Below are 25,913 nucleotides of genomic sequence, written 5' to 3' on the forward strand. Positions count from 1 at the left end.
AACTCTAACTTTGCAGTTAGATGGGCCTGCTTTGCTTTTGTCTACCCTTTAGACTGAATTTTTAAAACATTCTGAAGAAATAATTGGCCTTTATGTTGTTGTAATGGAGCCTTTGGTAGACAGGCGGCCTAGTGGCTAGATTATTGGTTGGAGGGGGAGCTGGATGCTCCCCAGAGCCCTGTATAGTTTGATCCCTAAACTGGGGTTGATGGGTCTGCCTCTCTGCCAGGGTGGCTTTCAAGACCTGTTTCCCTGGGTAACTTCCTAGTTAAGTCTCTTTAATCTGGGGAAGGGCCCTTCTAGTTCAATTACCCCACAGTTTGGGGCTTAGCTGCAGGCTCCCCTTGGCAGGGGAAGGCTTACTTTAAGGTAGCCAAACAGAGAGCTCCAGCCTCTTCGCCAGTCAGCCCCTAACTGAACCAGGCTCCCTTCTTTTCTTCCCCCTTCGGGCCTGGCATTGGCTGCAGGTATAGAGGGGCAGGGCTAGCTGAGCCCACAGGTTTTCTTTAACCCTTGCTGCGCCGGGCGGCACATACTCTGCTCCTTCACACATCCCTTCCCCCTTAGGACACCATTTGGGCTCTGCCTCCCCTCCCTCAACTACTCCTCACTATCCTATGAGAAGAAGTTGGTATTCAGATGGGCTCTTCCAGCTCGGTGCTGAATGCAGAAGGAGAAGGGCTGGAGGGAGAGGTACCAGCTCATAATTTGGGGGTTTGTATCCTTCATGGCATGTGACCAGCGGAGAGGGATATGGTCAGTGACTAGTCTGAAGGGTGCACCCCGAAGGTAATAAGAGTGAATCCACAGCCCACTTTACTGCTAAGACTTCTTTCTCAATTAGAGAGTGGGGCTCCTCCTTCGGGACCAACTTCCGGCTAATGTATAAGATGCAGATAAAACAGCCCCATGGCTCCTGTAACAAAACTCCTTGGTGAAGTTGGGGCTATAAAAGACTGGTTCTCAACAAAGCTGGGCTTTCAGGGTTTGAAAAGTCTCTTCACAGAACTCTGGTCCACTGGATCCTTTTTGGGGCTCTCATTCTTGAGTAGATCAGAAAGAGGGGTTGTGATGGATGAGAACCCTGGAATAAAGCGGTGGTAGTATCGGGTCAGACCTAGAAACTGGCGTACTTGCTTCTTCTAGGAAAGTGGGGAGTATATCTGGAGGGCCTGGACCTTGCTAATCAAGGGTCAGTTTGTGCCCTTTCCCAAGGTGTACCCGAGATAGGTGGTCTCATCCTTACCGAGGTGACATTTAGTGGGGCTTGCTGTCGGGCTGGCCTCGAGAGACTGTTTACCAGTAGTGACTATAGATCACCACATCATCTAGGTATGCAGCTGCATACTGGCTATGGGGGCGAAGGACTGGGTCCATGAGTTGCTGAAATGTGCCTGGGACCCTGTGCAATCTCAAGGGCATGGTCTGGAATTGAAAGAGCCGGAAGGGGATGGAGAAAGCTGTCTTTTCCCTGGACTCAGGTGTGAGGGGGATCTGCCAATATTCCTGTAAGTCCAGAGTGGCTCGTCTGTGTGGCATCAGGTATGTGTAGAATTTTGATACTGCATTGACCTTGCAGAAGTCGATGCAAAATTGAGTGGTCCCATTGGATTTAGGTACCAGTACCACAGGGCTTCTCCAGTCACTGAAAGACTCTTCGATCACCCCCAACGCTAGCATCGAGTGGAATTCCTGTTTCACGATCGCCCTTAACTTCTTGGGCCGGGACCGAGGGTTTTCCCTGACCTTAGCTCCTGGTTCCATCTGACTCTGAGTTATCAGGTGAGTCCGCCCTGGTCAGGTAGAGAACACGGAAGAGAAGGCAGTGATCAGTTGTTATGCCTGGTCTCTCTGCTCAGGGGTAAGGTTGTCCCCAATCTTGACCACACTTGACATTGAGACCTCTGCAGCCCAAGGGCCTAGTTCAGGCTCTGGTGGGTAGGGAGTTTATTAATAAGCTTCCTTGGGCTTTCCACGTTTTAAAAGTTCACATGGTAGATTTGTTGTACCTTATGCTTGTCAGGTTGCCTGATTTCTTAGTTCACCTGTCCCACGTATCGGATCACCTCATAGAGCTCCCTGCCAGCAGGCTAGGAGCTTCTCGACTCCAAGCTGGGCAATAACAACAGTACCCAGTCAACAGGCTGAAACTCCTGGAGGCATGCTAGTTTATTGTACGCAGCTTCCTGGGTGTCTTGGGCATGTAAGGGCAGGTCTACACTACAGCCAGGATTGACACTCTGAGATCGCTCCAGCGAGTCTAATAAAGACCTGCCAGATCGACTGCAGATCAGTCTGCAGTCGACCCCTGTGATCTACCCTGCAAAAACAGTGGCTACAGAGCTTATGAGTATCTTTGCTTGAGTCAGGGTGTCCTGGCAGATCTTGACAGACCAAGAAACAAATTTTATGTCTCAGACGACGGAACAACGCTGCCATTTACTAAAAATCAAGAAGAGTAAGTAAGTCAACAGGAGATTTTTCTCTCGTCGATCCCTGCAGTAACTCGACCTAAGGTACGTCAACTCCAGCTACATTATTCATGTAATGTAGACATAACCTAAGAGGTTCTCTCTGGCAAATGAACCTAAAGCCTCAAGTTTCTCTCACAGGCTTAAGACATACCAAACTATGTTGTCGGCTCAAGATGGCTGCTTTTCCCACATTTCCCAAACTAGGTCTAAAATTCCTTGGGGATGCTTTCCATAGAAAAGCTTGAATAGCAAGAAGCCAGTGGAAGACTGGGGAACTTCTCGGACCGTGAATAGAAGAGGAGGGTGTAGTTGGTCCCAATGTCAGACATCCACCAGGACAAACCTTTGGGACATTGTTTTTAGGGTTCTGTGACAGCACTCCACCAGGCCGTCTGTTTCTGGGTGGTATATGGATGTTTGTAGAGTCTTGATTTTTAGTAAATGGCAGCGTTGTTCCGTCGTTTGAGACATAAAATTTGTTTCTTGCATTCATGGAGCGTAATGGCACAGCTTCCAGGTACCGGGTTGCATAGTTTACTACAACAAGAATAAACCGGTGTCCAGAGGGCTGACTATGTTGACTCCAGTTCAGTCAAAAGGCACACTTATGAGTGGGAGGGAGATGAGTGATGCTTTCTCAGCTGGCTGAGGTGTAGTGAGCTGGCACTCTGGGCAGGAGACACAGAAATCCACCATGTTTCTGTAGACCCCGGCCAAAAGAACCGGGCCAGAACCTGGGTTAGCATCTTTTCCCTTCCCAGGTGCCCAGCAGCAGATATGGCATGGGTGAGTAGCATAACCTCCTTCAGCTAAGGGCAGGGCACCGAGAGCTGATGTCAAACCTCTTTGGTCTGCTGGTCTTTCTCTAAGCAGCGTAGATAGTTACCCTGAATCTCAAAGTGGGGAAACTGTCCTGCTTGATGGGGCTTAACGGTTCCCCCATTTATTGCTACCACCTGGGCATATGCTTGGCTCAGTGTGTCGTCAGCCCGTTGCCTTTCCACAAAGTCAGAGAGGTGCGTCAGAATCTCAGACTTGGGTAGTGGGGACAGTTCCTTAGCTGGCTGGGAGTGGGGCTAGTCTGGTTTAGGGGTATAAAATGTTGACTGTTAACTGGTAAGCATTAGTCTTACTGGTTAACCCGCCTTAACTATTAGCCTCCAGGCCGGCCTGCCCTGCCCTGCACCAGCCGACCCTTTAATTGGTTAACCGCTTAAACAAAAATTTTTTATTGTTTAAATGGTTAACTTTTTAAATGGTATTTACATCCCTAGTCTGGCTAGGTTGGTACTGAAGACTGAGATATCCCCTCACCAGGGTCTGCAGCCTCCTCCGTGCCCACAGGGGTCGCGGCTTCAGGCCAGCCTGTGGTCAGAGGAAGGGCGTTCTGTCCATCAGAAGTGGGTCTTATCAGCTCTGTTAACAACTCCCCAGAATAGCTCCGATCTCTGCCTAGAATCAGTGGGTAGGTGAGTGTCAGAGCCAGACCGACCATCAATGACTTCTCCTGTCTCCCTATTGTCAGTTACTTCCGTGTGGGGGGCCCTCCTGTCCCCATGAACACACTGTAGCATGATGGTGCCCTGAGTTAGTAACCACCGTGCTTCGGTACAAGGGTCTGGGCACACCCCGAATCCACCAGCCCCACTACTTCTCTCCCATTTACCCACACCGGGATGGTCAGTTTAGTTGGGTTGCCTTGACGTGCTTGGGTCTGTGGGGTCCAGATCTTCTGAAAGCTGCATTCCATATAAGGACAATCTCTGGACCAATGCCCAGAACAGCCATATGTGAAATACTGATCTGGATCTTGGGTGGTGCGAGTGGCTCCCTGTCTGGGTATCTGGGTGGTCTCTTCCCAATGGGCCTCCCTGAGTTCTGGACCACCTTCTGAACCTCCAGTGGGCCAGTGGTTTCTTGACTTTGGGTGTGAGCAAATGGTTCTGGGGCTCTCGTTTGGGGAACCTCTGGGCATTTTGGTCCTTGGGCCCCCTGGAGCTCTGGAAAGAGGGGGAGCATGTCTATGCCGCTCAAGGGACCGGAGTCCATGGAAGGTTCCATCCTTTGGTAGTATGGGGCTCTTGGTCCCGGCCAGTCCCTGGGGGGATGTCGTCATGGGGGACTTGGCAGCTAGGTAATTCTCAGTGAGCTGGATGGCATCTGTCATAGTCTCCAGATGGTACCGCAACATCCACTCTCTTCCCCCAAGGGGCAGGATCTGGACAAACTGCTCTAACAGGACCAGTTCAACGACCTGCGTTCCCGACTTTGCCTCGGGCTTGAGCCATCTCAAGCATGTGTTTCGCGGCTTCTGGGTGACCAGATGGGGTCAGGTTCCCTGTGGATACCGCTCCCCCTGGAAGCACTGACAGAATGTCCCCTCCGACATGTCTAGGGCATCGAGTATCGCTACCTTAACCCGGGCATGTTCCTTGGCGGCTGCAGGGTCTAAAGCATGCTATGTGGTCTGTGCTACCCTGATTAAGTATGGGACCAGCACTGCAGCCAGTTGGTCTCAGGGCTACTGTGGCTACCCTCTCAAAAGTTTCTAAGAAAGCTTAGGATCATCATCAGGCCCCAACTTGGTAAGCCTGATGGAGGCACGTTAATCAATTCTGCTGGAGCACTGGGTGGCAGTATGGAGGCCACCTGCTGGACCAGCTGCTGCTGCTGGGCTGCCAATTCGTGGATTTGCTGCTGCATGGCTGTCTGCTGCAGGAGTTGCTGCTGTTGATGGTGGGTGTTTTGCTCAGCCATCAATTTCAGCATCTGTTCTATCTCCATTCAAGAGCTTTCTTTTTGTTTTGGGTTTTGTTTTGTTTTTAAATTCCCTTCAGCAGGGACTAGGTCATTGCCTGCATTCTCTACCACTTGTGATAGAGCTTTCGGTGGCCAGGTGGCCTAGTGGCTAGATTGTTGGTCAGAGGGGTTGGAGGGGGACCCAGACCCTCCCCAGGGCCTGGTGTAGTTTGACCCCTAAACAGGGATTGATGGGTCTGCCTGTCTGCTGGGGTGGCTTTCAAGACCTGTTTCCCTGGGCTACTTCCTATTAAAGTCTCTCTAATATGTGGCAGGGCCCTTCTAGTTCAGTTATCCCACAGTTGGGGCTGAGTTGCAGGCTCCCCTTGGCAGGGCAAGGCTGATTTGTCTCCCGTAGCTGCGAAAACTCCTGCCAGTCAGCCCCCAACTGAGCCTGGCTCCCTTCTTTCCGTGCCCTTCTTGGCCTGGCATTGGCTGCAGATATAGCAGGGTGGGGCTAGCTGAGCCCACAGGTTTTCTTTAACCTGTGTGTGCCAGGCGTCAGTTTCTTTGCTGCTTCACAGTAACGTTTTACATCTTCCAAACTCTTTTACAATTTAGAAAAACGCTTAAATTATGGTGTAATATAATTTTTTTTTGCGAGATCTTTTCTCTTCTCCACCCGCCAAAGCCATATTATGTACCTGGGAATGGTTTGGGTGCAAGAGAAGGGGAAGACATGTAGGGAGAAATGTAGAATTTACATCCATACATATTCCCGTTTTTTTTATGAAGGGCTCAGTTCCAACTGGCGATAGTGTGTGCACTCCTTGGGAAAATCTGATATTGCTTTTTTTTATTTGCTAAAACCATATTGAAAATATCCTGTTCCTCCAGCTATTTTAAAAAATGCTATAAATCACATGGCTTCCTGTGATGTCATGTATGTCATTGTAGGGGTGGGAAAGGTAGATGATGTACTTTGTTTTTCAGAAATTAGCTTAGAAAAGTTTGACCTTCATCTGCAGGAAATAGAGATACAGGGAAGCAGTGTTTTAATGCCCAGAAAAGTAAGGAAGAATTATAAAGACAGGAAAGGGAAAAATATCTTTAAACATAAGCTCTCATTGTTACCCTTTTCACTTCTTATTTATTAGGCCAACGCATGTTTGCTATGGCAAGTAATACACTATTTGAACTTTATTGAATAAGAAGTGCTCAAAAACCCAAGAGTTTTTCAGAGCAAATTTTAATGAAAAGAGGAATCCTAATATTCAGAGGAATTGGAATTTGACGTGTGCTGTATTGCAACTGGCAAGATTTGAAATATTGAGTGAATGTTGGGGTAAATCTAAATGACTTTCTCCAGTTAATTATTGAAATAGTTCCTTAGAAGCAAGGAATATGCATGATAGAATGAACATGTTTCTCCTACTCATTTGCCTGGTGATGTATTAGGCCAAAGAGCAAGAACTTCCAGCATGTGGAAGATGAAGATACCTCATTTCATAGCATACATTCATCCTCTAGTGTGACATTCCACTCATAAAATGAACACAGTTAACTATGAAGCAGTCCATTTAAATAATGACACCCTGGCTTAAGGATTGTAAATATAATGAAAACTCTGCTCAAGCTGCTGTCGGTGAAATTGGATGTATATGTAAAATTGGTACTGATTTGACTTGCAGCTTGACCTTAAAGTCCAAGGGTCTGATCCTGCAACCCTTTCTCGAAGTATAAATTCCCCAGGTTGTCAGGACTGCTTGAGTGAGTGAAGATTTGCAGGTTTAGGCTAGCTTCTCTAAATAAAACCTCTCCTGGATATATCAAAGTCAAGAAACACTGCTAACACTCTTGTGGCATCTCCTGCAGTTGAGGTAAACAGCTGAGCTGCTTTCATCACAGAGAGAGAGTTCTAAACACAGGAATGAGAAGGCCTTTGTTCAAAGTGCCACATACATAATTTGCATCTGACGGTTCCTCACGTGGCCAAACTGAGTTGAGAGGCAGCAAATAAGCCTCTGGGGTAAGACACTGTAGTTTCTTCCCTTCCCTCCCACCATTCTTCTCCTTTCTCAGCAGGCTCCAAAAGGGATTTTTTTTTCCAGTTTTCCTTATCCAGGGAGTGAAGTGGGGTGGAACAAAAGGAATCATGTTCCATGTGTCTCCCACTGTTGTGTGTGCCTTCCCCCCACGATTCTCTTCCTTTCACCCCTTCCCAAAATAAAAACCTACAGCTGTGCTTTTAAAAGAGCTGGGTGATAATCTGAGCGGTTCAGCCTCTGCTATAAGGAGTTTGGAGGCAAAGATGCTGGGCTGAAAGAGCTGACTAAGATTATTATACTTTACCACATCTGGTGTCCTGTTCATTTCCTCTGTAAAAATGAATTAAAAAGAAATTTGTTTCCCTGGAGTGTATGGATCTTGGGAGTGTGATCTAGCAAGTTCTGACCTGTATCTCGCTTGTCCCATAACACAGGGTAGGATTTTAGTTTGCCAGATTGCTCTGTTTTAATTGTATTATATAACCCTATCTAAACTAGGCATTTGATGGTAAATTGGCATAGAGGGAGTAACCTTTTTTTAATTAACCCTTAAGCACGTTGCATAGGCTAAAAATAAAATTACAGCTGTTGGAACCAGGATTAGTTCAAGGCCCGTGTAGTATTAACATTGTGTTAAAAAACAATCTGTCCTTATTAGCAGGGTTTTGGGTTACAGACCATTAAACGATTAGCATGGGAACCAAGTGCACTGACATGAACTACATGTCAGCATTAAGTTGTGAAATGCTGTTACATTGCATCTCTGTGATAATTTATTTAATTAAAAAAGAAAAGGTTGTTATAGCTTGTCCCTTTATTCTTCTACGCTGGCCCTCCATAAAAACAAGCTTATGGCGAGGGATCCAGACAACTAGTGTGATCATTGTGAATTTAAATTATGCAGTAACAGGATACAAGGAAAGGGTTCTTGCCTAGACATATGTTCCTAGAATGTGACTACCTCATTTCTGACACACCTCTGTATGGCATAAGGGACTCTGAAGAACTCTCTTCACTTCATCTAAGTATAAATGTCTCTGCATAATGTAACCCTTAGGGATCAGATCTTCAATGTTGTTTTTCTTTTTTTTCCCCTTCTAGTTCTTCCACCAGTGCTGGTTCCAAGACACAGTGAATACAACCCTCAGCACAGTCTCTTGGCTCAATTCCGCAACTTAGGACAAAATGAGCCTCACATGCCACATAATGCCACTTTCCCGGACTCTTTCCAGCAACCCAACAGTCATCCATTCCCCCATTCCCCCAACAGTAGTTATCCCAACTCTCCTGGAAGCAGCAGTAGCACCTATCCACACTCTCCTGCTAGCTCAGACCCAGGAAGTCCTTTCCAGATGCCAGGTAAGTTCACCTTCTGTAAGAGTTAAGGATAGTATAGCTAGATATTGCAAGTATCGTTAAGCAAAAGCATCATCAGCCAGCACTTAAGTGTAGTCACTAGCCAGTTGAAGAGATGTTCGGTAACGTGGTGACTAAATCAGGCTGCCTAGCAATAATGTTCAATTTTTAGTCCAGTATTCTTTCTAATGCAGGTAAAATGCTTTGTTTTTGTTTTACAAATCAGCTGCATTTCAAGGGGTGGGGGGAATAGTGTATTATTGGAGCATTGAGTCCTGGTATAGTGTGGGGGCAGAGGGGCGTTATGCACAGCTAATGTTGTGACAAACAAATATTGCTACAGAATGTCCTTGTTCAGGAAAGAGACCTACTCTTAAATTCAGCATTAGGTTATGGTTCTATAAAAGATGTTTCCCAAGGGGATCACACTACCACCACTTGATTAAATTCATTCAAATGGTGATGTAATCCCAAGAAACAAATGCTTCAGCTGCAAAACAGTCTCTCAGCAGAGGCCCTGGAAAGAAACCTTCAGCATGTCTGTCTTAAAGACAGTGGAACAATTGCCTTTTATTTCCGTTTTGATGGTTGGCTATAAGGTTTTTACAGAAATGTCATCTTTTTGCCTGGTTTGTCCATGACTAAGTATCGTGAAGAAAGCAGCCTCTGAAAGATGTTTTTGATTTAACTTTCTGCTGCTGGGAGAAGAAGCCTGGGCAAATGGCGTGCTGCCTTCCTTCCTTTGGGGCTGGAGGAGGGAAGGGGGAGAGAGATTTGCAAAAATATACATGTAATTTCTTGTGTCAAGAGGGTGTTCACTGAAGTTAGCTACTGATAGCTGTCTGTCTTCAAAAATTTCCCTTGGTGGGTAAAGACTACTGAACTGTATGCGCTGCGTGCATGTGTTTTGTAATTTCTTCTGAGAAATCCGTAAATGTTATGGTCGTGTCCCCGTTCTCGCCCCCCCCCTCCACATTTTATTTAAGAAACTATAGAATAAAAGCTTGAGAGACTGCTGATTATGATTTTAGGCTCTGGGACTCCCTGTCCCAGTGGATACAGATCAGGTCACAGAGGTCCTATGCTTGGTCTGTAATGGGAAAGGTCTCCTACAGTATCCCCATGCCAGATGTTTTATGGTAGGTCATTGGATTTGGTTTCTGAGGAGTCCTATTTTTGCCTGCATTCCTGGCTAGAGGTAAAGCAGAGTCAGCAGCTGCAGTGGAGAAACTGAATTAGAGGGCGTTGTGGTGGAAAAGATGAAAAGGCATCCATCTTGAGGCCCTCTTAGCCCTGACTCAGTGTTCTGAGTCATTGCCTTAAGATAGGTCTCTTGGCAGACACCCATTTTGAGTTAGTAGGGCAGAAGGAGACCCAGTTGTGAAAATATAAAGGGGAGCAGTACTATATCTAGAAATGTGAAAATTTTACATTCGCTGGCCTTCCCACAGTACTTTCTCATATGCATGACAGTAGCATAACAATTTCAATTACACAAATCTCTCATAGCTCATTAGAGGCCTAATAAGGAATCAAAATTTTGATCCTCACCCCACAAACTTATTCTATGGTGCATGCCTGCCCACCCTCCATAAAGGGGACTGTTTGTAAGGTCAAGTGGAAAAGGATAGTGACAACTGGAAAAACATAGCTGTAGTATTACTGTAATGCTTTAGTTGAGAGCTTTGTGTTGCTAACTTTAACTAGCTTGAGATTTTGAAGACCAGAAAGTTGCATGAAAGAAATGGTGTAGTTATTGGCCTGTTTGCCTTTTGGTTACTTGTCATAATAGTTGATGACTCACTTATTGATGGAGATAACAGTGATACATAGGCTGCCTACTTGTTCTCTTTTTTGGTGTAGAATGGTAGTAATCAAATCTCATGCACCAAGGCAAAAAGTCTGTGGGGGTCAGGAAGACTTTTTTTAAGCACTCCTAAGAGTCTAAATCCCTTTAGACATGAGACTTATGCTGTTAAATCATTTTAAGCACTGCAACAGTGAGCACAGCAATGCCTAAATACCTTTTAAAAATCTGGGCCTAAATCTCTGTCCTTCAGTTCCCCATTTATAAACTGGTGGTGATATTTCACCGGGATATTGAGGAGAAATTCATTAACACTTGCGGTACGTTCAGATACTACACTGATGGAGGGCCACATTGGAAACAACATCAATGCGATTAGAACCTCTAGACTCCAAATCTTGTGCTCATAGTCTGTTCATGTTCTATATGAATGTAGGGCTGATGGTGCTGAGCATGGAGACATTAATGTATATCCAGTGCCTTGAACTTGTGAAGCACTGTTGACAGAAATGCAGTCAAGCTTTCACTTGTGGATTGATAGTTATAACCACAATAAAAATTACTACTATTTCATACACAGAAATCCTCTGCTTCCCTGAATCAAGGTCCATGATTGCTTTCTCAGATATTCTGATGAGTGGGTGGAAGTTATGGCTGAGTCAGGCTGAAAGTATTTCCAAGTTAACGCTGAACTGTTTATGTGGATATATATGTACATTTTAAAGAGAGGGAAGGAATTGTATCTCTGCCTTCTCTATATTTAGCTGATACTCCCCCTCCTGCTTACCTGCCTCCGGAAGATCAGATGACACAGGATGGCTCACAGCCAATGGACACCAACATGATGGCACCCTCAATTCCCCCAGAAATAAACAGAGGAGGTAAAAGGCTTCTATATGCGTTTTTTTTTTTCTGCTTGGTTTCTAACGTGCAAAGAGTCTCATAATTTTTTTTAAGCTGAATATTGATCTGGATTCATATTATTTAACGGAAATATGTAACTGTAGACAATAAGAAAAACTACAGGGAACGTGGTTTCCTTTTCCCCCACCCCCGCTGGGGGTGAAATTATACACTCTTATGAGCCTCTAGGTCTAAAAAAGTCTAAGTGACCGTACATGATTAAATTAAGGCATCGCCATGTTTTAAATGTTGACTTCCAACCGGAAGAATCCAAAAGCATATTACAAACTCTCATCTGGTAACAATCACTGAAGTTAAACCATTCTTATGGTAAAGCATAGTAATTATGTGTAATGGCACAAGCACACCTGTTAACAGGCAGTGAAAGGTATCTATTATGATTATAGTGACTATTGAGACAGTGCTTGATGTTGTATGGTTGATATCCAGTTGGTGGGTGGGTGAATTGAGAGCAGGGAATATAGCTGCCCAGACTGAGATTTTGTCAGGACACTGGCACTAACTTCTTTACACTTGTGAAAAGTACTATGGATACTTCAATAAAAATGGTCAGGGTCTCAGTATGCTTTGTCTTCTGAAACACAACACACCCAACCGAAGTGCCTCCTAACCACCATGATATTGCACTGGCTTAGCTCTGATTTCTAGAGAAGAGCATGACACGGAATTGCCAACACTCCTTCCTGCAGCACCTTGGGTTTTTCCTGGGAGCTTGGGGTAGGAATGTTTCCTTTCCCATGTAAGTAGTGACCTGGCATGACCCTCCTTAGCTCGTGAGATTGCAGCGTGAGGTGGTATTGTTGCAGGGAAGATGTGTTAAATTCTTTTCATTTTGTTTTATATTGTATGGCACAGACAACTTTTTACACGCGGCTTTTTAAACACATTGCAAATATAAACTGCTGAGTAAAGGATTTAGTGCATTCAGCACATGGTGAGAAATAGCCCCCTCTGAGAACACTTAGCTCACAGTGCCGTGCATCCAGCCAGGAGAGAGAGTAGCAAGTTGAACGCTGTGCCAGAATGATTATAAAGATTACAAGCATATGAACACTTCAGCTATTGTTTAATTTCATTTGAATTTTGTTGTTAAGCTTAAAATGTCTGGGCTCACAAATATATCTGCTCTTCTAATATAATTTATATCGGTTCCGTGTTCACTTATTTTCCTCCTTCAGAGTGAGCTTGCATTTGATCAGCACCATCTTTGGCATTGTCCGTTGTTTTGCTGATCTATACACGACTGCGTACTGGCCTGTGCAGCTGATGAAGGCCCAAAGTGCATTTATCAGTGTTTATACCTAACTCTGCAGACTTCTGCACATTTTTTCCCCTTGTAAATATGCTCTATCTGTGCTGGGGGATTTTTGCATCACATCTGAGACCCGTAACAACCAGAGGGAATGGCTTGCGTTTTTCTTTTCATCTTAAAAGAGCTTTCTACTTTGTTTGTTTTTTAAATCTTTTTTTCTTGCTAGTAAGTTGAATAGTCTCTTTTAATTCACTGTTTCTTGAGTGAGGGAAAAAGACATTTATTTCTTTGCTTATGCTTATATCGTCTGCTCATTCTTTGAGCCCCTGTCTGTTTGCTGTGCCTATCCAGTGTCTAATTGCCCTCCTAAAAGGTCTGCTGTGGTTGTATAAAAACAGTTGTTTCAATAAACTTTTATGCTAAACATTTTAGTTGCAAATGTTTAGAAGCATGTTCTTTATGGAGATTTGTTAGTCTTAAGAGATTTGACTTAACAAGCTGCATCCTGTCACTGAAGCTGGGTAATTTCCATTGTTGGCCCATGCTGGGAATGGAGAGACAAAACGCACCTGCTCTGCATGACTTAAAGCAAACGTAAGGAAGTTAGTATAAAATCTGTGTGAGAGAGATATGATTCATTCTGTAAGAATGGCCAGCTGGCAAGATTTCTTCCTGAGTTTGAGAACTGGGGCAAAGCGGTAGCTTTGGTAGTTACTGGCAACTTAATTTGAAAGCAAAGTGTAGTAACCCCTTACTAATAATTAAAGGCTTCTTTTATTTACAATGATTTGAAAAGGCTTAACAATACTGTGGCTTTACAAAAGTTAAACCCCTTTTCATGAGCATTTCCCAGCATATTCTTGGTCAGCAATAGACATCACACTAGAAAAACCCTGCACCAAGATTTTTGTCTCACACAGTTTTCGTCGCTGACGTTGCGTAGGCTACGTACTTTCCTACTATTTATGTCAGCTAGATAATCACGTTTTAAATTTTTTTAATTTTGCTCATGTCCCTTTTAATCAGAAAAAAAATCAGCGTATGAGAAACATTTTTCTAAGCAAAGGAAAGTATAGAATGTTGGTCTTAAAGTTAATGTTGGCATTGAGAATGCGCTGAAAGGAGAAACAAATTCCTGCAACGTCATTGTCATTTTTGCACTTCGACTTGCATTTAGAGCTGTGATCTGCAGAGCTGCTATCTCAGATTCCTAAACTGTGTACTAAGCACAGAAATAGTCATCCTCTTCACTTTAAAACCCTCACACACAGAACAGCCACATCCTATCTCCTCTTCAACCTCTTTTATTCCTATAAACCTCCTATATTCCGCTTCCTGTGTATAATGTAATCTCATAGCCTTGTAAATTCCCGATTCCATATTATTTTTAAATTGTTGCATAATTATGGTCCAAAATCTAAGCTTTCATTTATTTTTTCTTTTTAGAAAAGCCTCCTAGCCTTCTGATTGTGGGGGAAAAAAAATCTTCAGAATCTAAACTGAAGCAGTACTGTCTGCTTGAGTTTGCAAAGAGTATGAAACAAATGCTCTGAGATGTGAAATTTGTTTATGCATCTCAGTAGGGTGTTAACCCTGAAATCTAGCTACTACATGCACGTTGACTATTTCATTGCTGATCACTTTAATAGAACCGTCAACTGTAATGTACATATTTTTTGTTGTTGGATGTAGTGGCTGATACTGGGGAAGGTCGCTGTGAACCAACCCTATGGTCTGTAGGGCACGGAAATCAAGAATTCAAACATCCCCTTCCCAAATTTTAAAGTAATTTCTGCACTTGCCCAGTAGGTGAGTCGGGGGGGGAGATGCATTGCCTTCCCAGATACAAAAGATTAATCTGCCATCTGGATACCAAAAACCCAAGCCATGTGTCACTCCTGCCTGCATGGCCAAAATCCCAGCTGTCTCCTAGGCAGTTGTGAAAACCTCCAGTTGTTCTGACAATTTCTGCTATGTGATTTCTCATCGTTAATAAAGAATTTTGTAACGTATAATATTTTAAAAGTTGGTAGTTCTGTACAATAAACTGAGGGAGTACTTCACTGATTTGTCAACACTCAAGGTAGTGCTGATCTAGGTCATATGTTGCAAAGAATGCAGGGGTGCTTGATAGGTGTGGTAGTTGAGCCCATAACATGTTCTCTTACTGAAGTACCTGTTGCCAGCTCTGATGTTTTTTCCTATGTCTGAAGTTTTGCGAGTAATTTTATCTTAACTTGTATTTGTACAGATTCTTTCTTTGGCTCTGAAAAGTGTTTTTTTTTTTTTTAATAATTAAATGAGAAATGAACTCTATAGAAGATGGCACTTAATTAGCAGTTATTTATCCAGAATTTCTCTCTGTGATCTTAAGCCAAAGCCTACAGGTTGCAGATCTTTAAAGTTCAGAAACATATTAGTTGCAGTGCCATTGATTGTAACCTTTTCTTTGTTTCTTTCCAGATGTTCAGGCAGTTGCTTATGAAGAGCCAAAACACTGGTGTTCTATTGTCTACTATGAGCTGAACAATCGTGTTGGGGAAGCATTTCATGCCTCCTCCACCAGCGTATTGGTAGATGGTTTTACTGATCCTTCAAACAACAAGAACAGATTTTGCCTTGGGCTGCTCTCTAATGTTAACCGGAATTCCACCATTGAGAACACCAGGCGGCATATTGGCAAAGGTGCATTTAGTTTTTCTCTTGTTTTGCTTTCTAGCTAAACGCGGCAATCTGGGCTTCTTGCCTCAGGGACAGACTATCATATACGTTATAAAGTCATGTTCTAATGAACACTGGCAAATACATAATTTCTTTGTCAAGTCCTGTACTCTTGTAAGTTCTCACCTGTTGTATAATTGCAGGAAGCTTTCTATCTTCTAATCAGTTTTTTTGATTGTCTGCAGACTCTCATCAATTTTAATTTTAATTAGCACAACAGTTTAAGGCAGTTGCTTTCTCACACACAGCCCGGCTGTTGATGATTCTGGAAAGCTGAACTATATAACTGCAGACAGCTCTCTGAACAAAATCTTTTTTTTTTTCTTGATTAAAGATATCTAAATTGTCTGGCCCTTAAACTCCCTTAAAGGAGTATAGGCCTGCTAAAGTAATATTCCAAATACAGTTTAAAGGAGGGATTTTCAGAAGTCCAAAGGACAGTTCATGGTATTCCTGTTTTCGTGCCTTTGACAGTCTTCTCCCAAAAGAATTGATCTTTGTTTTTAATTTAGCTTCATAATAGTCCATTTTGAGGGGAATGTTGTCATGTAAATTAAATCCAGACTAACTTTATTTTAATTTTTGTGGTAGTAAATGTTGTGTTTGTACAACACCTAGCAGTGGTATTGTAAAAGTACTTTGTTCATCTTTAGGCAGGGAAAAAATTCTGAAGATTTTTTTTTTTTTTTTTCCGGAGAGAGGTCCTTGGAGCTTTGTAATCAAAAAATTGTATTTCAGGGGAAGGGTTATATTGCCTTTTTTATATTGAGGCCCTATGAAATGAGTTTAGAGGGAAAGCTGTCTTTGAATGTCTTCCTATTCTTTTTTTTTTTTATGCTTGGAGATCAGTTTCTTACAGTGATGTTGTTCTGGATCTCACAGGAAACAGTTTTGAAACTGAGCTTGTGCCTCAGGGAGATTAGTTTTCATACAGTTTATTATTCTGAAAAGCAACCTTTAGCTAAGAAAAGCTTTTTCCATGCTAGTACCTGTGCTGCTCCCAGGTTCATACTCAGAGGTTGTGCCACTAAGTCTTGTTCCTTCTCTTTTTTTTCTCCACCCCAGAAAGTATCTATGTACTTTTATATAACACTTTGTTCATTTTCCATTTAAACCTATAAAAGTAAACTTTTAAAAGCAGCCTCGTTGCAAGCAAAGTTCTACTGAAACATTAACTGTACAGATACCAGAGGTACTATAACATTAACTGTACCAGATACCAGTCCTTCAAAAATTGGAAGTCAGATCCTAGTGAGGATAATAAGAAGGTGCACAAACTCTTTTACAACTTAAGTGTAAAAGTATAATAAGGCAGGCCAGGAAAGTTTTTGTCTCTTTAACAAGTTCTAACAGTAAGATATTTACATCAGAAACAGGAAGTCTGCCAAACAGGTGCCACTAAACAACTAAGGTGTTAAAGGAGCATGCAAGGAAGACGAGGCCATTGCACAGAAGCTAAGTGAATTATTTGCATTGGTCTTCACTGCACAGGATGTGGGTGAGATCTCACATCAGAATTATCCTTTTTGGGTGACACATCTGAAGTACTGTCCCACATCAATGTGTCCATAGAGAATGTTTTAGAACAAACTGATAAATTGAACTGTAATAAGTTACCAGAACCAGATGGTATTCACCCATAGTTCTGAAGGAACTCAAATGAAATTGCAGAACTACTAACTGCAGTATGTAACCTATTGCTGGAAATAAGCCTCTCAACCAGATGACTGGAAGGTAGCGAGTGTAACACCTGTTTTTAAAAAAGGGCTCCGGACGTGATTCTGGCAATTGCAGGCTAGTAAACCTAACTTTAGTACTGCGCAAATTGGTAGTTCAGTTATTTACTATAGTTATATATACACAGACACAGAGATTCATAGATATTTAGGTCAGAAGAGACCATTATGATCATCTAGTCTGACCTCCTGCACAACGCAGGCCACAGAATTTCACCCACCACTCCTGCAAAAAACCTCTCACCTATTTCTGTGCTATTGAAGTCCTCAAATCGTGGTTTAAAGACTTCAAGGCGCAGAGAATCCTCCAGCAAGTGACCCGTGCCCCATGCTACAGAGGAAGGCGAAAAACCTCCAGGGCCTCTTCCAATCTGCCCTGGAGGAAAGTTCCTTCCCGACCCCAAATATGGCGATCAGCTAAACCCTGAGCATGTGGGCAAGATTCATCAGCCAGATACTACAGAAAATTCTTTCCTGGGTAACTCAGATCCCACCGCATCTAATATCCCATCACAGGCCATTGGGCCTATTTACCGTGAATATTTAATTACCAAAACCATGTTATCCCATCATACCATCTCCTCCATAAACTTATCAAGAGATAAACATGATTTGTTGGGAAAAGTCAACATGGCTTTTGTAAAGAGAAGTTATGCCTCACCAGTCTACTAGAATTCTTTGAGTGTCAGCAAGCATGTGGGTAAGGGTGATCAAGTTGATATAGTGTACTTGGATTTTCAGAAAGCCTTTGACAAGATCCCTCACCAAAGGCTCCTAAGAAAACTAAGTAGTTATGGCCTAACAGGAAAGGGCCTCTCATGCTGGTTGAAAGATGGGAAACAGAGTAGGAATAAAAAGTCAGTTTTACGAATGAAGAGGTAAACAGCAGGGTCCCCCAAGGATCTGTACTAGAACCTGTGCTGTTCAGCATATTCATTAATGACCTGGAAAAGGGAGAGAACAGTGATGTGGCAAAGTTTGCAAATGATGAAAAATTATTCAAGATAGTTAAATCCAAAGCTGACTGTGAAGAGTTGCAAAGGGATATCACAATACTGGGTAACTGAACAACATAATGGCACGTGAAATTCTAGGTTGAGAAGTACAAAGTAATGAATGCTGGGGAGAAAAATCCCACCCACACATATACAAGGATGGGTTCTAAATTAGCTGTTACCACTCAATAAAGAGATCTTGGAGTCACCGTGGATAATTATCTGAAAATTTCAGCTCACTGCACAGCAGCAGTCAAAAAGGCTAATGGAATGTTAGGAACTATTTAGGAAGGGATAGAAAATAAGACCGAAAATATAAGTCCACTATATAAATCCCTGGGGTGCCCATACCTTGAATATTGTGTCCAATTATAGTCACCCATCTCAAAAAGGATATAGTGGAACTGGAAAGATTCAGAAAAGGGCAACTAAGATGATAAGAGTATGGAATGGCTTCCCTGCGAGGAGGGACTAAAAAGATTAGGGCTGTTGAGTTTTAGAAGCGATATGACGAAGGGAGGCTATGATAGAGCTCTATAAAAACATGAATGCTGTGGAAAAAGTGAATAGAGAAGCATTTAACCTTTCCCACAATGCAAAAATCAGGGTCACCCAATGAAGTTAATAGGGAGCAGGTTTAATACAAACAAGATGAAGTACTTTTTCACACAAAGCACAATTAACCTGTGGAACTCATTGCCATGGAATGTTGTAATGGCAAAAGTATAGCTGGGTTAAAAAAAAGAGTTAAATAAGTTCACTGAGGATAGGTCTGTAGATGGCTATTAACCAAGATGGTCATGGATGCAACCCCAGGCTCAGGGTGACCCTAAACCTCTGATTGCCAGAAGCCAGGAGGGGGAACACAGGGAAGGATCACTCCAACTGCCCTGTTTAAGACCGTTCCCCTGAAGCTCTGTATTAGCCACTGTTGGAGACAGGATGCTGGGTGAGATTGACCATTGATCTGACCCAGTATGGCCATTCTTCTGTTTTCATGTTCTTATATAGAAACGCCATTTAAATCTCCCCCTTTGTAAGAAGAACAGATTCACAGCTTGAAGACGTGGCCACAGATTGTTTTGTTGTTAAGATGATATGGGAGTTATGTCCTCAGCAAAATTTTACGTGGACCATACTATTAAATGCCATCAAGATTTTCTTTCTCGGAATTTGATTTACTTTAATACCTTCTGTGTGTTTTTTCTGGTTTTGCTATTTCACGTTGATTATTCCAACAGTGGAGAACTTGAACCCCAAAGTTTGTAAAGTTTAAAAGCCTGTGTATAGGGTTCTGGGGGGAGAGATCTCTGGAGATTCCCCACCCCCCACCAATATCCCATAGGGGTTTGCTGTCCCCTATAGAAAATGTCGAAGGCATGGGCTCAGATCTTGAGTGGTCCATGAGAAACCATTGGATTCATGCGGCGTTAAGCTGTTCCTCTGGACGCTGCACTGTGCTCCAGCTCTCTGGAAGTGCACCTCTGTTGAAGCTATCCTAACCGAGACTCATCCTAGCTAGTACGTGCTGGAGGAGAATCCATCTTGGAGCTGTATTACTATTTGCCGAGGATTCTTTGTGCTGCTGGAAGGGGAACAATGTCTGTTCTCCCTACCCTGGGCCCAGTCAATCTTCTGTCTCCCAAATATGAACCCATGGGATCTGAGCAGATGTTCTGGCCCTGTAAATCTGTCATCTTGCACTGTTACAGTAGTTTCCTTCTGTGCAGTTTACAAGAAGTAAAACTTTAATGAACGGTTGATTTGAAAAACAAACTTTTGTGGAACCTGGAGGGACAGGTACAACAAAGCTTTACGAGAGTCCTACTAGTGAGTGAAATATAACGTTTCTCTTTAAACTGGAGAAGCACAAAAGCATCTCTGCAAAGATGGGTGCTGGACTGTGCATGTGATATGAATTCATTTGACCTCTCCATAACAAATACTTTTTCCTCTTAGGAGTTCACCTCTATTATGTTGGGGGAGAAGTGTATGCCGAATGCCTTAGTGACAGCAGTATTTTTGTTCAAAGTCGAAACTGCAACTACCACCATGGGTTCCATCCAACCACAGTTTGTAAAATTCCCAGCGGCTGCAGTTTGAAAATTTTCAACAACCAAGAGTTTGCGCAGCTTCTGGCTCAATCAGTGAACCATGGCTTTGAAACAGTGTACGAGCTTACTAAGATGTGCACTATCCGTATGAGTTTTGTAAAGGTAGGTAAGAGTTCAATTGGGCTTGTGTTTTGTAAGCAAAAGAATATTCCCTTTTGAATCTCGTTAAATAATTCTAGTGCGAACAGTTCCATTTCATGCCTTTATATTGGAAAAGTTCCCCTATCAACAATGACATTGATTGTAAATGTGTGTTATATTTTATAAACACTTTTTCTATAAAACAAAAGCTGTATGCATGTCCTTAAACATACAAAGCTATCCGTTTGGACAAACTTCGTTTTGTTGGTGTACAGAATTTTAAAATCAAAGGTACATTCCGTAGGTTCTTGGTTTCAGATTTCTCCCCATTACATTTTTTTGTAGGTTTGATAATGGCACAGTTAAGTAGTTTCCATCATGCCTAGCAACTATTCTTACTGCCTCAATAGAATGTTACATTAGAAGAGGGGTGGGCAAACTTTTTGGCCTGAGGGCCACATCTGGATGGGGAAATTGCACACAGGGCCATGAATGTAGGGCTAGGGCAGGGGGTTGGGGTGTGGGAGGGGGTGCGGTGTGCAGGAAGGGGCTCAGGACAAGGGGTTGGGGCACAGGAGGGGTGCAGGGTATAAAAGGGGGCTCAGGGCAGGGGGTTGGGGCGCAGGAGGGATTCTGGGTTTGGGATTTGGGGTGCGGGCTCCGGCCTGGTGCCACTTACCTTGAGTGGCTCCAGGGTGGCAGCAGCATGCAGCAGGGCTAAGGCAGTCTCCCTGCCTGCCCTGGTCCCGCGCCGCTCCCAGAAGTGGCCAGCTTGTCCGGCAGTGGTTCCTGGGGGTGAGGCGGGACAGGCGGTTCCTCCCTGCCCTTGCCTGTGGGTACCACACCCAAAGCTCCCATTGGCCATGGTTCCCTGTTCCCGGCCAATGGGAGCTGTGCGGGGCGGCGCCTGCAGGCAAAGGCAGTGCACAGAACCCTCTGCCTCCCCCGCTGCCTCCTCCAGGGCCCGCAGGAACATGGTGCCAGCCGCTTCCGGGAGCGGCGCGGGGCCAGGGCAGGCAGGGAGCCTGCCTTAGCCCCGCAGCGCCACGGGGGTGGCAATCCCGCAGTTTGCCCACACCTGCATTAGAATCATAGAAATGTAGGGGTGAGAAGGGACCCTGAGAAGTCATCACTTCAGCCCCCTGCACTGAGGCAGGACCAACTAAACCTAAATGTCTGTGACAGGTTCTTAAGAAACAGATTCCTCTGACTTCTTAAAAACCTCCCAAGGATGCGGATTCCACAGCTTCCCTTGGAGGACTATTCCAGTGCTTAACTACCCTTATGGTTAGAAAGTTTTTCCTAATGTCTAACCTAAATCTCCTTTGCAGCAGATTAAGCCCCTTGCTATTTGTCCTACTGTCAGGGGATGTGGAGAACAATTGATCTGTCATCTAACAGCCTTTAACATATTTGAAAATAGTTATCAGGTCCCCCTCAGTTGTCTTCACACAACACTAAACATGCACAGTTTTTTAATCTTTTCTCATTGGTCAGGTTTTCTGAATTTTTAGCATTTTTGTGGCGCTCCTCTCCATTTACCCAGTGTTTAATCCACTTCTCCAAGAGTGTTTATGAACAGAGTTGATGCACAGTGGGTCAAGTTAAAGTTTGGTAATTAACAAGCAACTTTTCCAGGCTTTGTCTTTTCCATGCCCTTCAAATAACCACATTGTATTCAGTAACAATCTCCTACTGTCTGAAGGATCAGAATTGTGAAGTGGTGGGCATTTCTTGGTCAGAATAGCTGGGACTGTCATGTAAGTGATTGGAAGATGGGTAGCTTTGTTCCCTGGGGTCTGTCTGGTGATTAGAAATTCTATAAACAAAGTGCATACCGTTCTGTTCTCAGGGTACATGTAAGGATTGTAGCAATGATGTGAGGGACAGAAGTGTGGATCGGGATAAAAGGATCAGTGGCGTGAGGGACAGAAATGTGGATCAGTCAAATATTTCAAGACTGCCAAATTAATTGCGCAGTATCCTAAAATGGTGGCTTAAAGGGATAAGGTGACTTCTTTGTGCACATGCCTTACGGGTTAATCTGAGGTTAATACAAAATATTTTTTTTTTACTCTTGATTCCTGTGGTCCATCCACAGCCCTTCCCAAAAAAGATAATTTACTTTATCAAACTACACAATGAACTTTGTTAGATTTCTTTCCAGATAATTAGTAAATCTTATAACTGACTCAGTTTTAGCTAAAAGAGACCCCATCGGTGCTCGACCTGTTAATTTAGGAAATATCATCAGCCCATCTAGGATATGACCAGTGCCACCTTTCTCCCCCAAAATTGTCCAGTTTAACAACACCTTCTTCTTGTGTACACTACTTTCTTCCATTGGCTGTTTTTATAGCTACAAGAGTGCCCGAGATGTTTTGGGAATCTTTATCTGTTTCAGTACTCCCATCCTTCCTGTGAAGAAACCTTGGCCCTAGCTGCATGGAGTAGAGTTCCCACCTTAATGTTGATCCATGATGCCTTGTTTTTATGCCTGTTAATTTGTTTGGCAGTGTATCTTCCCATCTCACTCTTTTTAGTCTTAGTACATGAGGTTTCTTCATTCTTTTTCTAGAGGCTTTATGGGATTCCAGTAGCCCTTATCTTCAATCCTTTTACCTGTACCTCTCGAGAAGTGCAAAAATATACAAACATGGTAGCCTCAATCCTGTTTGTATTTCATTGTTTTTAATCAGTTATACTTCCCTCTCCTCCAAGAGAATACTGCATCCTGCCTCCCTCCATGTCCTCTGGAAGAGGAGAGACTTGCGGCGAATCTTCAGTAGGACTAGGACTACCATGGGCAACACAAGAGCCATGGGTTTGGGAGTCAAAGAGCTTCCTTGCATTTTAATGTTAGTTCTGCAAAATGCATTGCTATATGAATCTGCTATAGGACTCCCCTTTGAGTCAGTATAAACAGGTGTGAAAATGAATGTCACCTTGTGAAAAAATCAAAATCAATATTTGCTTTGGGATTCATAATGGGACACATGGAGCCTTTCCTCTTCTAGGTTACTATTTCCTATTCAGTCCAGGTCAGTACTGAGTGAAAGCTGAAGATGATGTTCACTGGCTGATGGACCTGAGTTTGTGGGCTTAATCCAGTTTCTAGTGCACAGATGTCCATTATTTAAAAAAAAAAAAAATATCCAGCCTCAGACTTTGCACTAATTACACCCTTGTGGCAGTCACACTAGAGAAGGCAAGGACCAAAAAGGCATGGGGGCTGAGCTGTCCACGCACCCTGTTTGTTTGCCCTAGGAAAATAACCTCAGGTTGGTAACTTGGTCAACAAACCCCCCAAAGGGCCCCTAGCTCTTCCACAGGTGTTGAAAACAGTTTGACTACTAGTATATGTTGAGCCAAACTGTTTTTAATGCTATAGTATTCTAACATTCTATTATGAAAGTAGTACACACTTTCTGCCATGGTATTAAAAATGGTTTGGCCCCACATACTCTAATAATCAGATTGTCTGCCTGTAAGGCCAAACCATTTTTAACACCCATGTCAGAAGGTGTGCACCACTTTCATTACAGAACGCTTTCTGCCATGGTGTTCTAAAATGTTCTGGTCCCCACATGCAGTGGTACCTGAACTGTTCAGTACCAAGGTCATTGGCGAGGGGGTGGGGAGATATTGTTCATAGGTTGCTTCCCTAGTGTAGATGGAATCCAGAAGAGTGGTGTCTCAAGGGCAACATAGGGGCATACTGGCTGGGCGATATGGGGAAGCATGCATTACCATTGCCAAATTTTGAAGTGAGACTTCAGTTTTCAAGTATCTGTCTGTCACCTTACCCAGATTCTCTTAAATCTGCTTCAGATTCACATGGGGAAATGTGGTAACATAACTCATGCAAAAATGGTTCCTCAACCGTGGTAACCTCCACCTGTGAGGCTAGGTTATATCTGTTGCCTTTGTACTACATAAAATGAGAGAGAAGCATTTTCCACTTCCTTGACATGGTAAAATAAGGTAAAAGTAATAACTTTCTATGTGATTTTTGTTTGTAGGGTTGGGGAGCCGAATATCATCGCCAAGATGTAACGAGCACTCCATGCTGGATTGAGATACACCTGCATGGTCCCCTTCAGTGGCTGGATAAAGTTCTTACTCAGATGGGCTCACCTCATAATCCTATTTCCTCTGTGTCTTAAAGGGTCCCAAGCTTCTGCAGTTTGGAAACTATTGAGCCTTGCATGTACTTGAAGGATGTATGAGTCAGACACATTTATGAACTGGCAGCAGCTGAATAAGAGCCTTGATAATACTTGACCTCTGTGACCAACTTTTGGATTCAGGGAAAAAGCGCGCAAAAAAAAAAAAAAAGCCTTTAACACACTGTTGGTGTCAAAAATTTCAGTTTACATTGTACCCGTCTCTTGTAAAATTGATACATGCAAATTGTTTAGCAGGACTTTGTGTAATAGTTAGGGATGACCAAGCTAATAATCTTTTAGACAGTGTTCCCAAGGAATCTTCCTTGGCACTCTGAGGTTACCTTTCTTTTATATGTTCAGCATTCATTATGTTCTCTGGGGTTGATAGCCCATATTGATGAAGTCTGCTTTCCACAGGCTTTCTACAAAATATTTTAAAACCATTTGTCTAGTAATAGTTTGCTGTTCTCTTGAAAGAAAGAAATAATGGGGTGGGAGGTTTAATCATGGTCATGTGTAATAATCTTTATGAAATTGTGTACTGACCATACTGCTGTAAGAATAATGTTAGGTATGCTCTTTGCTAAATGTATGTACAGTGTATTTGAAAGTTTAGAATTAATTCGCTTGGACTAGAGGATTTAGGAATATTTGAGTGGGGAAAAGGGGAGGGGGAAATGGCAATTGACATGCAGAATATACTGTAAACGTAGCTTGTTAGTTTAAAGAAATGAAACAGAGGTCTGAACTTTGCTGTGCATTTCGTTAATTTTTTTTATAGTGGCTTTATCTTGTTAACTCTGATTATTTTTGCCTCTTCCCTCCCCCCAAAAACAGTTTATGTAGCTGGTTAATTCATATAGTTGAGAAGAAGGCAAAATTAATCATTCCTGCGGTCCTGAGACTGCAGCTCTGTATATTTCAAGACAAATTGTACAGTCTGTTCTTGAATTATTGAGCGATTTTAGGCAGTTTACATAAAAGAAGTAAACTTTTAATTGTGTAAAAGAATTTTGTTTTGCCAAACCTAGTAACTGTTAAATGTTTGGAGGATTTAAAAACCCTGTTTGGATCTATTTCAAACTTTTTTTAAAAAAATATTTTTAATTTTTTTACTGGTTTTTGTTTTTGTTTTTGTTTTCTGCTAATCTTTTATATTCACTTACTCTGTAGTACTTTAAGTACTTTTATTCCAAAACTAGTGGGTCTTCTTTACTGGAAGTTTTAAATAAAACCATTGTTATTGCTTACTTTGATTAATGCCTTGTCTTGTCTATTTCTTGGCAGCTTTATAACAACCCAGAAAAAAAGATTCTCTTGGATAATACTGCTTCAAATGGAAAAAAAATTTACTCTGCGTTTTAACTTCTGATGCCGCTTGGTAGCAATGTTAAGTCAGTACTGGTGATGAGAGATTTTTGTGGGGGAGATGGATTTCTTCATTAGGTGAGAATAGAATAGATTCAGTAGAACTAATGTGCCCATATAACTTAATAG

At 42.8% G+C, this 25,913-nt stretch overlaps 1 protein-coding gene across 1 annotated transcript in view; it reads left to right on the plus strand.

Annotated features, from left to right (window-relative positions):
• SMAD1 (SMAD family member 1) overlaps window positions 1–25,580 on the plus strand; it is a 70,092-nt gene extending 44,512 nt beyond the window's left edge. The window contains exons 4-8 of the mRNA XM_077814456.1: window positions 8,363–8,620; window positions 11,189–11,305; window positions 15,064–15,285; window positions 20,012–20,268; window positions 24,270–25,580. Coding sequence (XP_077670582.1) covers window positions 8,363–8,620; window positions 11,189–11,305; window positions 15,064–15,285; window positions 20,012–20,268; window positions 24,270–24,413 — 998 coding nt within the window. The 3' untranslated portion in view covers window positions 24,414–25,580. The remainder of the gene's footprint in view (window positions 1–8,362; window positions 8,621–11,188; window positions 11,306–15,063; window positions 15,286–20,011; window positions 20,269–24,269) is intronic.
• The last annotated feature ends 333 nt before the right edge of the window (window positions 25,581–25,913 follow it).

This window comes from Eretmochelys imbricata, chromosome 4 (assembly GCF_965152235.1).
Source record: "Eretmochelys imbricata isolate rEreImb1 chromosome 4, rEreImb1.hap1, whole genome shotgun sequence".
In the NCBI taxonomy this organism is placed as follows: domain Eukaryota; kingdom Metazoa; phylum Chordata; order Testudines; family Cheloniidae; genus Eretmochelys; species Eretmochelys imbricata.